The sequence below is a fragment of the Mercenaria mercenaria genome, chromosome 18, assembly GCF_021730395.1.
Source record: "Mercenaria mercenaria strain notata chromosome 18, MADL_Memer_1, whole genome shotgun sequence".
NCBI classification, from domain to species: domain Eukaryota; kingdom Metazoa; phylum Mollusca; class Bivalvia; order Venerida; family Veneridae; genus Mercenaria; species Mercenaria mercenaria.
This window is the reverse complement of record NC_069378.1, coordinates 40752434-40771795: the sequence shown is the minus strand read 5'-3', so window position 1 is coordinate 40771795 and position 19362 is coordinate 40752434. Positions and strand designations below refer to the sequence as shown.

The 19362-nt window shown below is 34.4% G+C and overlaps 1 protein-coding gene across 1 annotated transcript; it reads left to right on the top strand.

Annotated features, from left to right (window-relative positions):
* Window positions 1-3114: 3114 nt before the first annotated feature.
* LOC128550550 (uncharacterized) lies at window positions 3115-3654 on the top strand. Its single transcript, XM_053529790.1, has one exon. The coding sequence runs from the start codon at window positions 3115-3117 to the stop codon at window positions 3652-3654; it is 540 nt and encodes a 179-aa protein (XP_053385765.1).
* The last annotated feature ends 15708 nt before the right edge of the window (window positions 3655-19362 follow it).

Genomic DNA, 19362 nt, shown 5'->3' with positions numbered 1-19362 from the left:
TTTCAAGATGCTTTATGACTATATTCATTCCCACACGGGCTCAATTTTAACCTAGTACACGCGTTCTTGCCATTTTATCGCCATGCGAAAGTTAACCATATAGTTTTTTTGTTTTGTTGGGCTTGCAGTCACACCGAAACATTTCAGTACATATTGCCACTTTTCCAGCTTTTGATGGTGAAGGAAAACCACTACAGGTGCCTCCGGGCTACTACAGAAAGTACTTTGACCTCGGGTTTTGCAAATGATTGCGTCTGATCGTCAGTCCTTTGAATTTAGTTTGAAGATTTCAGTATCTGAATCTCAAATGTCCGTTCTTGTTTTGAAAAGTGTTCTTAGTGCGGTGCTAGATAGGTGTATAATTTTATTTGTTCATTCATAGTTATTTAATTGCACTTAATGTAAATCTGCTGATTTGTTTTATTCATAAATACCTTTTCAACAAATACCAGTTTATACATGGTCTTATAACTGCAAGTTGTAGATGTATAGAGGCAAACGGTTGTAAACGATTGTTTCAAGTCTAAATAAGCAGAACTTTGACTTGAATGTTTTAAAGTCACATTACTGTTTTTTAAAGAATAGTGTTCACTTATCAAATCAGTTATTTCTTCCACACCGGACTGGCGTTTCCGGTGATTCTACCCATGCCGGCAAAACCCATCTGACACCCCCATGCCAGATGACTCTCGTGCTGTTAATGACAACTAGTGGTTCGTGCACTGATAATATATTGTTTATATAAAATACGAACAAAAGCAGGTACCTTGATAGTTTCTCTCCGTTCCTCATAGTATATTTCTCGATTCAAAACACGTTAGTTTACCGTAAGAACATAACGTTACGCTACAAACGTTAAAACTAAAGTGGAACTTTGTTATTGTGCGTATAGCAAAACATCATGACGTCACTTCTGCTTACGGACGTTAATTTCCCGCGCTTTGTGTTCATTGGTTTAAACATATTTTATTGCATATCAATATACATAATATCTACATCTCAAATACAAAACTTAACAATATTATATGCAGAAGGGTTGGGTAATAAGTTCTCTCAACATATTTACATACCCTCCCCTTAACAAAATTCACTTAAATGAGATTTGGCTACAAAATGTGTATTGAAAAAGCTATGCAAATTTTTATATAATTGAAGTTAAAAGAAGAGAGAAAGAGGGAAGATAGAATAGTAAGAGGAAGTCTAGTTAGATCAAGTACAACATAATGTTTATATTTCGCTTGATGCTAATATTTTAGTTTTTGCTTTGTAGATTTTTATTGTTGGTCTTGTTGTTGCAAAACTAAATCTAGATGAATTTGGACACAAAAGTCACTGTAGTATTTCAATTCTGAAATCGTTTTGTATCTTTAATAAATTTTTGAACACCTCTGAAAATATATATATTATCGTTTACTGCAAGGCAAGCCTCATTACCGCCGAATGCGCAGGTGCCCTCGGGACGGATATTTCTATCCGATTCGTAAACACATGACATACATTATTATTCTTAATATGTCAGCCACATGTAGCTTTAATCAGCATACAATGTATAACAAGGTAGATCAGAACTCTTAATAAATTTAAAAACTTAGTACATGCATGATACATAAACAATATAACATTGAACTGATTTTGAAGTTATAATTCTTGTATTATGCGAAAAAATAAACCCACAATATCATTGCCTAGCAACTGTAAACCAGCTTCTCAATCCAGATTAGTTTTTCATTGAAAAAAAGTCATGAAAAGGATATATTGAAACAAGTGAAAGTGCCATGTATTACAGAGTCAGCTATCAAATAAAACCGCATGAAAATAAAAGTTCTATTACACGTCACTATAGTATAAACTTTAATCAAAAATGAAACATTGACCTTCCTGCGTTTTACTGTGTAAATTGTAACAAAGTTACGCTCCGGATACGATTTGTTGCTTAGAGACCGGACCCGAAAGTGTGACCTTAATGTTCAAGCAAGGGTGATGGCTCTTGCATGTCAAAAAATCATTTGGCTGTAGTAAACATTTGTATAACATATCTCAAAATCTTTCAAGGGATAGTAGAATCATACGCCGGACAAGAACTGCTGCTTTATAAACCTATGAAATATCATGAATATATTTGAAATTTGGTCTACGCGTGTAGAAATTGCCAGTCCGACACAAAATACTTATATATAGCTCTGTGTTAAAGATTTTTTTTTGTGATACAGACACCGGAGGTGGTCATTCGTGATTGGGGCTCATATATACTTGTATCATTTGTAACACATGTTTGAAGTTTAAAAATCAATACTTGAAAATCAATCTATGCATGTAGAATCACCGCCTGGACAAGACACTGCGGGCGGACGGACGGACGGACGAAAGGAACTAAGCAATTTTTAGACCCTAAACCAAAAATTCAATGATAATGAAATCAACCAAATTACTCGACATGGCAATAAGAACCATACATAAGTATATATAAACTGTTTACTAACTGCAAGCATACACATTTTACACAAATGAAAGACGAAAGAAATCGCAAAAACACAGATAGATTAAACAGATGCAAATATACATGAAGAAGAGAAAATACGTGGCATAAAACATGTTTACAAGACATTTTCTTTACTTTCATACAGCTGTATCTCGACAGCCGACAGCTGACTTCAACGACTGCCTATTGCAAATACAGCGGCCGTTTTCGACCATGCCTATTTAACGGCTAATATATTTTTTTCAGAAAGAACATAGAACCCGGAAACTTCACACAGGTGTTTCGAAAAGAGACAGCTGTTAAACCAGAAGATAAAAGTTTTCACAGGTTGTTCATAAACAAAACAATTTGCGCGAAACTTTGGATTTTTTCTCGATTTTTCAAACTGTAGATATTGTTAGGGAATTTCTTAAAACATAACGATCGTTTTCGGCCCAGAAATTGTAAATGTAAGCCATGTCCATTCTTTGACAAAACTGTCAAGTTGATTTGCTAGCATTGTCTTCGTTTCAATGGAAATAAATGAAAAACTTTGCCTACCGATTTACAGCTGGGTTACATTTTCAGCGGGATTTTTTGTGCAGCGGGCGTCAGGATGGCCGGTTATCCAGTGTGGCTATGTATGCAAGCAAAACATGAGATTCTGGGCAAATGAACAGCCTCATTGTTTCACGGTTTGGTGTGCTATGTCGTCGCACGGAGTGATCGGTCCATATGTGTTTAAGGACACTGTGGATTCACAACGGAACCTGTCGCTTTTGAAAAACAAGTTTGTTCCAGCGCTTCGAAAGCGAACGGAAAATATGCAAGATGTCTGGTTCATGCAGGATGGTGCGACGGCACATACATCTAATATTGTATTAGATTATCTTCATGAAACCTTCGGCGATAAGGTGACTTCCCGACGATACCCTGAAGTGAAGGATTGTGGACAATCTTGGCCCGCACACAGTCCTGATTTGAACCCGTGCGATTACTTTCTCTGGGGCTATCTGAAGTCGGCTGTTTACAGACCAAAGCCAGCGGACACAGATATGCTACTGAAAAACATCAATTGGGAAGTGAAGAAGATTAGTGAAGAAATGTGTGGAAATGTTACTAACAATTTCGTAGTGCGAGTTAAACAGGGAAAGCTGATAAAGGGCCGTCATATTGAGAAAGTCATTCATTATTGAAATGACGCATTTGACACAAAAGGTACCTTGTACTAAAAATTGTAAAAATGATATTGTTTGACATATTTACTCCACTGATTACCGAAAAAACTGACATCTTTGTTTTATATGTGTTCGTATTTTGATGCAAATTCACCAACATTTATTCAAAATTCTGAAGGTATGAAAGTGTTACATTTCTTTTTGGACACCCTTTATTTAACATAATATTATAAACGTATAAATTACCTGTACACGGAAACAATTTTCGGGGTTCTTTACGTAACACAGTGTCTAGGATTGAAACAATTATACAGAAAGTTGGATGTTTCAATTGACACAGTATAAATGGGGGACATCATGGTTCATGTAGATCTGTTTCAATTTCTTCAGATAAGTGCAAAACTTAGATGACCATAATCAAACTTCTTTCTTCCTAACACTTGTAAACAATTATGACATGGTACAATTTAGTAATCTGAGGTGCAGATAAGTTTGAGAGGAAGATTTATTCAGGTACAAATCGTTTTGGTGCGATACCCTAGCTCTCTACATTGATTCTTTTTCATCCTTGAAGTAAAACGCATATACTCGAATAAACTCTCTATTCCTGTTAAAAAAAACACAAGTAAATGTAAAGCGCAAATACTCGCACACACTCTCTATTCTTGTTAAAAAACACAAGTAGATGTAAAGCGAAAAATACTCGCACAAACTCTCTATACCTGTTAAAAAACACAAGCAGATGTAAAGCGAAAAATACTCGCACAAACTCTCTATTCCTGTTAAAAAAAACACTCTCTATTCTTGTTAATAAAAACAATTAGATGTAAAGCGCAAATACTCGCACAAACCTTCTATTCTTGTTAAAAAAACACAAGTAAATGTAAAGCGCAAATACTCGCACAAACTCTCTATTCTTGTTAAAAAACACAAGTAGATGTAAAGCGAAAAATACTCGCACAAACTCTCTATTCCTGTTAAAAAACAAAAGTAGATGTAAAGCGAAAAATACTCACACAAACTCTCTATTCCTGTTAAAAAAAAACACAAGTAGATGTAAAGCGCAAATACTCGCACAAACTCTCTATTCTTGTTAAAAAACACAAGTAGATGTAAAGCGCAAATACTCACACAAACTCTCTAGTCCTGTTAAAAAAAAACACAAGTAGATGTAAAGCGCAAATACTCGCACAAACTCTCTATTCTTGTTAAAAAACACAAGTAGATGTAAAGCGCAAATACTCGCACAAACCTTCTATTCCTGTTAAAAAACACAAGTAGATGTAAAGCGCAAATACTCGCACAAACTCTCTATTCCTGTTAAAAAAACACAAGTAGATGTAAAACGCAAATACTCGCACAAATTCTCTATTCTTGGTAAAAGACACAAGTAGATCTAAAGCGCAAATACTCGCACAAAATCTCTATTCCTGTTTAAGAACACAAGAAGATGTTTAGTTTAATCATATTTTATTGCTTATTAATATTTACATTTAAAATAACAAACATCAAAAATGTACATGTACAGCCAAGAAAATCAGCAAATGGGCCGGGCCACAAGTTCTCACAACATCAGTAAACGGCCCTTCCCAATAGAAATAACATAATGTAACTAGACGGTGAAAACAAAATAAATGCGAAGTTGTGTTATTAATATTGAAATAATTTGTAATTAATTGATGGAGAGAGAGAGAGAGAGAGAGAGAGAGAGTTGTCCAGCATTTTAAAGTGTCGTCTATTAGTTAAGATATTTTCATATTTAAGAAAGTGTCATTAGAATCTGCCTGTCTGATTTATATATTTTTGAACTTGTAGAAAGATGAACGTGTTTTCATCTTCCGTATATCGATCATTCCCAAACAGAATTGTTTGTAGGTTTAGCGGATGAAATTTACGTGTCTCGTGAAACAAAACGATTCTCTGAGTATGATAATTTCTACAGTTAAAGAAAAACTGATTGGCGTCTTCGTTTTGATGACCACATCCACATGAAGAATTGTTGCGTAAATTATTGTTAAAAAGATCAGAATTCAGGTTACTACAACCGTTGCGTATACGTGCGTGATATACAAAAAATTTCGGTCACCAATACAAAAACATTTAGGAACTATATCTGCTTTGTATTTCGCTTTCAATCTGGTTTTGAAAATATTCAATGAATCTGAGTTTTTAATATCTATTTTAAGTTTTTAAGTCTTTTAATGAAACCCAGCCTATTTCTGATATTAATTCAATGGAAGCCCGCCCGCTTAGCTCAGTAGGTAAGAGCGTTGGTCTCTACGGATCGCGGGGTCGTGAGTTCGATCCTCGGGCGGGGCGTATGTTCTCCGTGACTACTTGATAAACGACATTGTGTCTGAAATCATTAGTCCTCCACCTCTGATTCATGTGGGGAAATTGGCAGTTACTTGCGGAGAACAGGTTTGTACTGGTACAGAATCCAGGAAAACTGGTTAGGTTAACTGCCCGCCATTACATGACTGAAATACTGTTGGAAAATGGCGTTAAACCCAAAACAAACAAACAAATAATTCAATGGAGACAGATCGGGTTAGTCCCGTGACAACACTTGCAGCCTCATACTGCAGTTTTTCTAGAGATTGCTTCTCATATTCAGTACACCCATCCCATACAACAGAAGCATACTCTAATATGGGTCTCAAGTACGAAATATATATCTAGTTTTAAATTAGTGAATTACGATTTATTTTAAACTTTAAAGCTCGCATAGATCCAAGAACTTTCGATGCTGGTGAGATGATGTTATTAATATGATAATGCCATTCTCCATCTGATGTAAATGTCAGTCCTAAATGTTTATGACTTTCGACAAAATCGAGTTGAACATTTGTTAAATATCAACGAAGGTTTACGTTCTGACCCTAGGGTAAAGTTTTGTTTGGATTGAATTCAACGAGCCATTGCTGGGACCAGTCACTAATTTTCTGAAGATCAGAATTTGAAGTATTTTGCATAAAGTTTATGTCTGATGATGAAACAGCTAACGAGCTATTATCAGCAAATAAACGTGTAACACTCAATAAATTTTCAGTACTGTCGTTAACATAGATTAAAAAGAAGAGAGGTCCAAGCACTGAATCCTGGGGAACACCAGCTGTAACATATTTCGTTTCAGAAAAATATGACCCAACAAACACTTTTTGATTACGACTAAGATAGTTTTTAACCCATAGCAATAGATTATCATTAATACCATTTTGTTTGAGTTTGAAAATCAGACCCTCGTGCCATACTCGATCAAACGCTTTTGATATGTCACAGAACACCATACATATCGGTATTTTAGAATCGAATGACTGACAAATTTGATTGTAAATATCTATTACCTGATACACTGTCGAATGACCTGGTATGAAACCTGACGGCTCTGAGTATATTAAATTATTTAAATGTAAATGGTTATAAAGATGTTTAAACATGATTCGTTCCATAATTTTCTCAATGCAACTGATAAGCGAAATTGGCCTGTAGTTGGAGGGTGTATTTTTGTTACCTTTTTAAAAAGGCGGCATAACTGTAGCCGACTTCCATATGTTATTCGCAATCGCGTAGTGACCTGTTATACAACATACTTAATGGCTTACTAATAGTATTCTTACATTCTTTTAACATCCTATAGCTAATTTCATCCGGGCCTGACGCTTTATTAACTAACAGAACTGATCGTATCGGTAACTTCTTCTTCAGTTATCACGAATTCTACTAGTACATTCCTAGTTTTCAATGTAAATTGGGGAAGTTTAGATTTAGAAGAGTCGACTGCAGAGACTGAAACAAAATAATCATTTAAACAATTTGCTTTTTCTTGATCAGAAGTAAAATATAAAGTGTTGTTTACGTATAATTCAAGAGGAGGAATAGCTTCACAACCTTTGTTTTGTTTAACTAGCATTTTCACCATTTTACAATAAAACCTCGGCTTGCTTGAACTAGTTTCATTAAGTCTCGGAGTAAATTCTTGAAGTTATTGAAAAATTGTTCTTTCGCGTGCTTAATTAAGTTACTCGCTTTATTGCGTAATTTAGTGTACTGTTTCTAATTAGATATATTATTTGTAGTTCGAGCTTTTCGTTTCATTCGGTCTTTTTGTTGGGTCACACGACGAATTTCAGAGTCGTACCATGGCTTATCATTGGGTCTTATTGTGATGTAATTGGTTGGAATGTAGTTCTTCGCAAGTTTCAATAAATTTGTTAGTAAATAGGCATGACGCCTCATCAAAAGTATTTGAATTTATAAATGACCAGTCAGTATTTCTAATCAAATCATTTATTCTAACACAATCCGATTCATTTTCCTTTTAAACAAAGAAGGTTTGAAACAGTGAATTATTAATCAACAATTCACTGTTCTGACGTCACAATTATTACGTCATAACGTCAAGCGGCGTAGTGGCGCGCTGGAAAAGAACCCGATTGAAAACAGTCAGTATTTCTAATCAAATAATTTAATTTACAGACATCTGCACGTTTATAATTCCAGACACGCCGTTTATACGGGACTGAGGAGGGTCGGTCAAATCTAATGTAATCAAAAGTACCTAAGTGATCACTGATGTTTGGCGGAGTATCAAATGTACCATGGTGCAAAATTGAAATATCATTTGAAATAAAAATCGGATCAAGAAGAGTTGTAGACAGAGGAGTTATTCGCGTTGGTTCTGTTATAACATTAACCATGTCGTTTAATAAAAGTATATCTCTTAATTTATGTTTGTTCAAATTTAATTAGTTGGTCCTCGTTGATGTCACCTACAATCAAGATTTTATTGCTTAAATCAAAAGCTTTTTCAATAGAAATATGAAGTCTCTCCCAAAAATCGACAGTAGCATTAAGGCGGTCTGTAAACTGTAGCAATTAAATATATTTCATTTCGACATTTTACTTAAACCACAATGATTCAGGTAGATTTATTTCGAGATCAAAAATTCTACTAGATATAAGCTGTTCTGTGACATATAATAAAAGGCCTCCGGAATGACTGGTATTATCTTTTCGATAAGGCTCACTATAGTTGTCTAACTTCAAAATTTCTATGTCAACTAAATGAGTTTCGGTAAAGCAGAGCAAATCAAAATCTAACCAATTGTCTCTTACAAAATCAAGTTTGTTTCTGAAACTTCTAATATTTTGATGAAAGACCGACAAACAGTTGTCATTGTTTATCGGACCAGGATTTACTTCAACATCCCCTGATAATATCAATATTTTTATCAAGATAAAAACATATTCAACATTCAAAAACAAATAATCGTCTGCTGGAATAAATTCTCTGATAGCAGCATGGATAGTTCCAAAGGATACTAAAATTCCATTTTGTAGATTAACAAAATTAAGAAAAATTATTGTCATTATTTGTCTTTTTAGACAAAAGGTACCACGTATTATTTGTAATAAGGGATTAACAATGGTTAGAATTGGCTGGCAGTAAAAACGACATCTTCCCTTAATTTTCTGAGTGCTATTGTAAAAAAGACCTATTGCCGCTCGGTAGACACATAGCTCATCCATTACCTAAATGGATATAGAAATTATAGAAATATGTAGAAAGTATAATTTGTAGCGGCGTATTGTTCGTAATTCATTTTTATGATCGTAGGCCCCAAGACGCTGGACAAGCAGAACAGACAAAAAATATAGAGAGAAAAATATAAGAAAAAAATGTACATGAAAATAAGCTCATTCGACAAAACACAGATGTCGCATGTTATAAATAAACAGCAACTGCAACAGTTGGAAAGTGATACATAAAATGAGCAATTTAACGACTGTATATCATCTCAAAGACATAACATATTCGTTCGCTCTTATACCAACACATGCAAATATACATACACACACATATATAAGTATACATCTGTACATATTTACATATATTTACATAATCATACAAATATACCTATACTAAATTCATAGCTAGATGTACTTAATAGGTATTCTTGTACGCAAGTTCTATCTCAACTTAAGGAAGGGATATAAATCTGTTCAATGTTAGAAGTTAAATAATTGAATTAGCCTCCCTTGGACCAGAGTTTTCTTTAAATATATGACTATTAGCGATCTGCATAAATGTCACGGACAAATCTTGATCAATTTTTAATACACACACGTATATAAATATACATCGAAACATATTTACATATATTTTACCTAATCATACACATATACCTATTCTAAAGTCATAGCTAGGTGTACTTTATAGGTAGTCTGATCTGGTTCCAAGCTGTTTGCAAAGGCTGTTAAATTCGCCTGCAGCAGGCTAAGAGGTAATAATTGAAGAAGCCTCCCTTGGACCAAAGTTTTCTTTGAATAAAACACTATCAGCGATCTGCATGGAGATCACGGAAAAATCTCGAAAGATTTTAAAAGTGTTCTACATATTGAGTGTGTTAGAAATGGAAGCAAGGAGTATTTATAAAGGGATAATGCTTTCTTGGAATTATGAAGGTACTCAGTTTTGTATGATTTTTGGGCATTCATGCATGTACGTTTACTAATACGTGTGGAGTGTTGACATACATTTTACACTTTATGATAAATGTGTAAACATGCACATCGCACAGTGACCTAACCCTTCTTAATACTTTTACGGTTTTCTCATGGATGTAAATAATGCTCTTATACATAAATAGTATGTAAATATGTTGTTACACGGACATTTGATTTGAACTTCATTTGTAACAATTATGTATACAGTTTTGGTCAAGGAGATAATTGATTATCGTAATGGGGTAACTCAGTTGATTTTAATGTACATTATTTACTACGTGTATTTGCAGCACGTACATGTATACGTGCACTCTAGGAAAAAAATAAAAATTCATTAGTAACAATTATGTATACTATTTTGGTCAGGGAGGTAATTACTTATCGCTATAAGGTTCGCTATGAGGTTACATGTTGTCAGTTAAGGGGACGCATAGTTTGAAATTAGAAAAAAGTGGGTGGGGTATGATAATATTTACCTGCAAAAAAAGTACAAGATTTTGGTACATGAAATGGATACTGTTCCAACTGTTATAAGTACACAAAGGATTGCTCAATAAAATAAAAATGAGAAAAACTGAAACAAGAAAGTTATTGTTGAATTACATAAGACTTGTTGTGTACATTCAAAGTCAACAATTAATACTTTTTTGTGCGAAAATAATAGTGCTTCACCTTGTCCAAACATTTATCAATGTCCTACAGATTCTAATTTAAAGAAAGAATGTGAAATAAGTTCACTGTCTTGCTTTTCATTTCGCATATGTAAGCTAAAACACATTATTTAGTTTGTTTACAAAGTAGTGCATAAGAAAAGATCCGGTGGTCAAGGAATGCCACATTCCAAAACTTAAAGAGTATATTCCCCTTAAAGGTCCAATACTAAGGAAAGTGAACATTTTAATTTCTTTTAAAAAGCACAGAAACTATTTCATTTTACTTGAAAATGAAAGTTAGTATGTAGAAATTCGAAATAAATCGCAGTATATGTACAATTATTTTTCTATGAAGTATGAAGAAAGTTAAAAAGACCTGGGGGGTCATTCTGTCGATTCATTGAAATTTCAACATAATACACATACATTTCTTTGAGTTCCAAAGACCTTCTGTAAATTTTGACCTGCCAATCTTCATTATTTAGTGTCTTGCAGAAGTCTATGCACTGGCTATGAAAAAAATTGCCAACTCACTTTCCCTTAGTAATGGACCTTTAATACATTAAACATTTATCGTTACAGAAGTCTAGTGGCTTACAATAAGGGCCTAGAAATGTTGCCATTATTAATTTTTAACTTGGTATTCATGAACTACAATGCACTTAAATATCAAAACACATTCAACAAACTTTTGAAAATGTATTGTCTTAAAAATCCCTAAAATATGGTATGGAATTTGGTTGAGAGGTCCAATCAATGTGTATATGACAAAAGTAACATTCTAATCTTGTTCACAAAACTTACTAATACACAGCAGGAATGTCAATGATCAAAACTGGACGAATATACAGTTATCCTCACTTTAATGTCATTTATAATTTGTCCTTGAATTCTCCACCATACTTTTCATAACTCTGTTTGCACGAGTTGCACGAGAATGCTGTCATCCACGTAAAAAAACGGGGTCAAATAAATTGTAAATGCAATATCATCTAAACGTAATCAATGAATTATGCTGTTCAAGATAAACTTTATCTCATAACGTAACGAACATGTATAATGTTGTAACAACAATATACTTACACTGATTTAAGTAGCAATCGGTTTATAAGTGACTTTATTGATTCATTTTGTGTTTTGTTATTGTTGTCAAAAAGTATAACGGAAGTGCCTCACAACTGAAGCGGAAACCAGTTTGATGCGCAAAGTAGTCCACTGTAAGTAATATTTTTTGATAAATGTCCACAAAAATTAATACATTGTAATTTTCTAATATTAAAGACGAATATCTGAATAGGATTCATTATTTGATAAGAAATTATAATCATCGGCATGATTTTTTTTAATCGTACACGTGCTGACACCTAAGTTGTCTCCCGTTTTTTATTAGAGTTACCTTTCGTCCGGCGCAGTAATACATTTGCAGTGAATCGCCGAGAAGTCGTGGGAAACTTAAAAACCATGTAAATAAACTAAAATTAATCACCTTTTCAAGATGAATTTCAAGTGATCGACAGTATGCATTTAACCCGCCTGACCTGTGTAGCATCTTAGATATCTGATCTAAGGTATTCATTGTGTAGAATGTCATGTTATGCCCTTGCAATGCTAATCCCAAGTTGATTTTTTTGTTTACATTTTTTATCAATGAGAAATATGGCATCCATCCCGAGCTGAAATAACGTGGCGTTAAATTTTTACATGTTTAAGCAAACCTGGTGTGTTAGAAAGAAAATTTCATCCCTTCAACATTATTTGGAACACTGTTAATTTAAAAAAAACCTACTTTTTCCTTATACAAAAGCTTAATATTTTGTGTTGAATGTACTTTCACAAAGACCTCTGTTTTCCTATTACATTCATAGTACCGCATCCTTATCCACAAAGTACTGAATATTACAGGTGTCCATCAGTATTATATCGGTTTAGGAATATGTTTTTTTTTTATTTTCCCACCATCGATTTCTTGAATATGCACCCCTTCCGCATTTCTGTATGAACTGTGAATGTAGCAATATGCGTCCCCTTAATTGTAATGTTCGGTGTTTAGTATGTGTATTTATAGCACGTACGCGTATACGTGCACTTGAAGAAAAATAAAGCTGTCATTTGCTCTATACCCGCTAATGACACCTGAATGAACACAGTTTGATTTTTTAACGATTATCAGGCATACGTTGTGTTATATCACTGATAATAAAGCTTACATCAATTTCGGTAAGTGTACAGTAAATCTAAATATTCATGACAAAAACAATGTACGACTTCAGTAACTGTCAAAAAGTCTAGACATTGACTACCATAGTGTATACAACTCTGCACATTGATACAAAATAGCCTAATCTAGTGACATTAAAAGCATACACTTATACTGATTGACTGTATGATTGGAATTTGAACCATGGCATATTGTTCCCTGTTGACAGGAAAAGAATATGACATCACTATTCACCCTGCAGACGTAACACTTAATTCTTGATTGACAATCCTGTTTCTACATATATGGGAAAACCTACGGCTCATACTAACGAGGTCGTTATGTTTTTCTCTGCTTATGAACATTTTTGCTTTTGCAGAAGCAGATGCAGCGGACATTGGCTGCACACATTCACACCATTTTTCCAACCATGATTCAAAACATAGAGTTTGCAGACGTGGATCACAAAGATCAGCTAGTGGGCGCCGCGGCCACGAAATATGTCGATGATAGCACTACAGTGCTTCAATAACTTAATACTTCTATCAAGGTATTTAAGTGTTGCTTTGTATTTTGACATTAAATACAATTTATCTTTATTTTTTAATACTTCTTCAGCCAAATGATTTCTCATTTTAGAGGTTTTGTTCAAAAAGATATGTGCATTGGTTAGTTTTGAATGAACTCGTGTTGGATTACGACTTCTATCCCAATTATAAGCCTGGATCCAGTGATCTCACACTATATACTGATCATCAATCTGTAGGTCAGACACTGCTATTAATTTTTCCATAGGCTTACATTGTAAGAAATGACTCTGTAGGACCCCCTTAAAACTTTTGTTGACACATGAGGTGCCATTTACCCTGTCAAATAGCCTTCCAGACACAAAAAATAACACTTTTACATGGGCATGCAGGATCCATTTTTTTTCTATTTACATTCAAAGGCAACCACCCTCAACTGTGCATTGAATTTAGTGGTGAATTCCAACAAGTACTGACTTCACTAAATTGCTAATTTCAAAGTTAAATATATAGCCAGGCAGCTATAAAATACTTCAAAATGCACAGAAAACATTATATTTCCAGATTTTAAGGATATTTTCATGATTCAAAGCAAAACATTTTTAACCAATCAGCTGAAGTCTCACTGAATATTACGGGTTTCCTACACATTTTTCAACCAGTCCGAAGCCGGCAAATAATAACAACATCTGACCTGTAGCTTTCTTGTACATGATTCATGATCTCCACTATAATGAATATTATTTCGCACTTGTTTATGTTATGGGAATAATCCATTATAAATGTTAGTTTCTGTTGGCCTGTATGGGTTCACTGTAGTAAAATTTCTTTGCAATAGCATCTTCCGTATCTTTAAAGTGCATAAGCTGAAGGGACCTGTTATTACTAGCACCATCTTAACATACATAGTCAATGGTAAATTCATACTTAGAAAGCTTACAGCTGAATCCCAAAACTGCCATATAATTATAATTCTGGTATATTTGCACCCAAAGTTGGAAAATAAGCAAATGGGAATCTGAACCAATCATATGATAGAAAAAGAAATTGCAATACATGAGTTGCAATTCGAGTTTCATTTTTATTTGTGTTTAGTACATTCATATTTTCTGCAAACTTACCAGTACTGTAAACCTGGAAATGTCCGTGGATACTATATTTCGCGTTTTTCAAAACGTGGACATTTTCGCGGATACAAATATTCGCGGAATCATATCCATCGCGAATCCCGCGAATATGAAATCGCAAGTGAACATATTTAGTATACTAAGGTATTACTACTAAGTATCACGGCATAGTTGCATTGATAGTATTCTCGAAAACGTTCAGTTTTATTGTACCCCTTAATTATTTATGCACCCCACTCTGTTATTACACTGTCATTTGTTTGCCATTTAAAGCAGTATCTTTTGTTACAATAACAGAAATAGACACAATATTTTACTTACAAATAATATATCGTATCTGCTGCCGACTGCAAATTATATGTCGTTCGATAGATGCATATTGCTTCTGCATATTGTTTCTGTTTTTATCGATATTGAAAAGGCTGTTACATCATACAGAAGTAACTAGTCAATCAATGGAGTTAATGTGGATTTGTGCACTCATTTTATATAATTATGGTACTAGAATTTGAGTTATTAAAGTGGATTTTTATGACTCCTGTAATATTTAATACACTAACACTGATAAGAAAACGTAAATTGCATTAAACTACATTATTCAAAGAAGTTGAAAGGATTAACGTCAGTGTCCAGGCATGTATAAGTACAGAACCATTTTATAGCGATCTATTTAAACTGAAGCTAGAATCTTTCGCGTTTTTATTAGATCAGAGATTTTCGCGGCTAATTTAAGTAGCGCGAAAACAATTCTAGGTTTACAGTATCAAAAAAAACATCAATAATATTCTTACCATCATAAAAACTCATTTTCAAATCATCCTGAATGGCCATTTCATCCAGTATAAACCCCACATGTTTGTCACCATTTGATCTCTTAGATTCATTGAACATCCATAAAAACATGTTATCATTTAATCCAGGATGTTGTTCATAACAGTTTTTGGTGGCTGCTGCCACCAGTGTCAAAAAGAAAACTAAATTTGAGAAATCTTGTCAGTTCTTAAGACCATCCTAACAACCAAAAATTGTTCCAGGCTTTCCAGGGAAACAATTATCTACAAAACTTGCAGAATATGCAATGCAACAAGGTATGCCTTAATACCATTTTTAATGTAAAATCGGCAACTAAAATCAACATAAACTTAAGTCAACGTTTTAATTAAAACAACCACGTGTATGAATACAAATATGCAAATTTATGGTCACGTGAATAAACGATGACCTCATGTCACCTGAACTGGAGCGATGATATCTAGCTATTGGTTGTTCCTACCATATTACTGTCGTAGAGGTCACGTAGCTTATAACGTAGAAAAGATGGAAACCTAGCCTGGGAATCCAGACTGACAATTCAAGTTCTGATCTGGGGAAATCTGTTTCCTAACCGCAGTGTCACATGTATAACACCCGAAATATAAGACTGAATACGACAGAGAACGATGACTTCTGACAGCAATAATTCATTGCTAAAAATAGAAACGGAATTTCAACGGAAAAGACACATCACGAAGGTTTCCAAACATTTTCGGTCCATAGACAATACCAGTTTGTACCTCCCATAGCTTTTCTAGCAAGTTGTAACATTTTTCAAATATGTCAGGATAAGCACAAATGTTCGTCAGTAAGATGTATTATCAAGGGAAGGAACACTTATGGTGAACATGTCACACCACACTTGACTGAGCATGTAATGGATGGATACAAGTTCAGCTTTTAAAAAAGCTAGAAAGTGGCTCGCTTAGCTCTTGTTCTAACAGGGCAGTTATGAAGCACAGTGATATGCCAGTGAAAATTATAGGGTCTGTGATGCCTGGGTAGGTCAGTGGCAGAACGCTTATTGTGGGTACACAGGTTATGTGTTCAATGCCTGAACGTGAGCATTTTACCAGAAATAAATTCCCTTGCTTTTTGCTTAGCATTAAAAAGAAAACCAACTTCCTCTCTCTTGTACATTCATGGCGATGGATATCATATAGCAAAATATAAGTTACAGCTATGGCGATGAGAAATTATGTCTTGCACATCTACAGGTTTTCAGTTTTAACCGGTCATGCTTGTGTTGATTACTGAATGTTTGCTATTTTCATATGAGAAAGTATTCAGGATCAAAACGTCGTGAGTGCAAATCCTTTGATAGGCGAGATTCTTTCACTTCTCCAATCTCTAAATAGGCGGGAGTATGGAAGCGGTCATCAATCGTGATTAATATATGTTGTAAGAACTTGTTTGACAATCAATGTAAAACAGTGCACTGTCTGCCAGCAAATCTATCTGTTAAATAAGGGTAGCTCTGGTGGCATCTACCCCTCGTTGTTCTTGCTGGCCGATACTTACCCATGATTAATGAATCTAGTAATAATTTTCTTTTGTTTTCTTCGTTTTTCTTTTTTCTACGTGTTTTCTGTTTCTCTTGCATTTTTGCGGGAACCTCCAGTGTCGAGAGTTGCAAAAACCGAAAAATTTAACGAGAAGAGCCGAAAAGGAAGGAAGGGAAAAAACGAAAAATTTAACAAGAAGAACCGAAAAGGAACGAAGGGTACTGTATTCTGTGTTGATAACGCCTTGAAATTTTGCCTTATTACTATTTCAGATCTTGTCTACATAGTTCAGAGGCGTATATTCATTCATTTTTTCCAGGAAAGGAGCAATCTGAATCTTTCTGCATAATTTCAACAACTACAATAAGGGACAGGCAATCGATGCATTTTCTACTTGCATAGATTGGTCCTTTGCGTGTCATTGAGCTTCTTTGTGTCCATTAATATAAGATGGTTGCGGCCTATGTGGATTACATGACTTTTTCGTAAACCAGCTTTCGATTGGTCACTTTTTGTAAGCCTGCTTTCGATTGGACACTTCTCGTAAAGGAAATGCTATTTTGTTTTCTTGGTTGCTGGCTTGCATTTGTAATGAAAGTAAAAAGCTGAGAGCCAGGTTTAGGAGATGTTCTGCCTTTTAGGTAGATTTAATAGTAAAATCCTATCGTAATACTGGCTTGTCGAGACGAGCCAGCACAAGGGTATCGTTATAGGCCTAATTAAACTAAAGGAACCAGCGTGGGAGCCATCTGGTCTAGTCGCGTAATGGCTGCCAGGTATTTGAACACTAATTTTTCACGTGGCATGGCAACAGAGATCTAAACTGAAGCTAGTTTCTGTTTAAATTTCATTGTGGATGTATTTTTGACATTCCGGTAGAAAAAAATGGGAGAGCAGGTTGTATTTGGTGAAGTGAAGCTCAATTTTAGTATAAGCAGTACTTCCAGGTCACAGCAGTGTGATTTTGATGTCAGTTTACAGTAAGCAAATATGACCAGAGAAATCTCTCTTAGAAGATATATGACCCCTATATATCTCTTCATTTTATATCGGTTTTATCATAACTCTTTAAAATGAGATAAGGATTAGCTCTCTGAAATGGGTCTAGCTATGTTTGGTAGCTCTTTATAAAAGGTCAGTTTTATATAGAATATATAGGGAAAACTATTTAGCTAATTGTGACCTATAAGAAAATGTGGACAAAAATTGAGATTTGTCCAGATATTGATATAAATGAACTAGTTTGGTCAGATTTTGGTAAAAATGAGCTTTTCATTGAAATTTTGCTGCACAAATTGATTAAAACACAAAAAATCACATTTTTACTGTTTTGGATGGTTTTTTTAAATGCACATTAACACTCTTAAATTTTGCCCATCTATACCTTTCAGAGGGGACATTTGGTATATTTCAAAGTGTTAGTGTGTAACTTGCTTGCAAATTATAGTGACAATTTATGAAATAGGGCAAAAACCATCTCTGGCTAGAAGAACTGGTTAAAAATTATGTCGCGACATCAATTTTGAAGGAAAATTGCCGCAGGGACCCGCGTTACTGAAAATGCCATAAATCCTGGAAAACTGATTTAACCAAGCTGATACTTGGTATTTTCATGCAGATATGTTACTGGTACTATACAAATAAAATTGAGACTATTACAAAAAAAGTTTTTCTTATAGGCCTAACTAAACTAAAGGAACCAGCGTGGAAGCCACCTGGTCTAGTCGCGTAACGGCTGCTAGGTATTTGAACACTAATTTTTCACTAAGCATGGCAACAGAGGTCTAAATTGAGACTAGTTTCTGTTTAAATTTCATTGTGGATGTATTGTGACAATTTAGTAGGAAAAATGGGAGAGTAGGTTGTATTTGGTGAAGTGAAGCTCAATTTTAGTATGAGTAGTACTTCCAGGTCACAGCAGTGTGATTTTGATGTCAGGTTACAGTAAGCAAATGTGACCAGAGAAATCTCTCTTAGAAGATACATGACCCCTACTTATCTCTTCTTTTTATATCAGTTTTATCATAACTCTTTAAAATGAGATAAGGATTTGTTCTCTGAAATGGGTCTAGCTATGTTTGGTAGCTCTTTATAAAAGGTCAGTTTTATATAGAATCTATAGGGAAAGCTATTTAGCTAATTGTGACCTCAAAAGAATCCGAATTCCCGTAGGGCGCCGCCATCTTGGACTCATGCATATTCATTACAAATAGCCTCTAGCCCAATATGTGTTTACGCATAAATAATCAATCTTTATTTCAATCTTTAGTGCAATACAACTACGTAAAATAACAGAACAAGAAGACACAATAAAGTTTAAATCATGTAACTCCTCAATTGAATATATCATAGTAAAGAATCGAGATTAATGAAATGAATCTGCATCATCTTAAA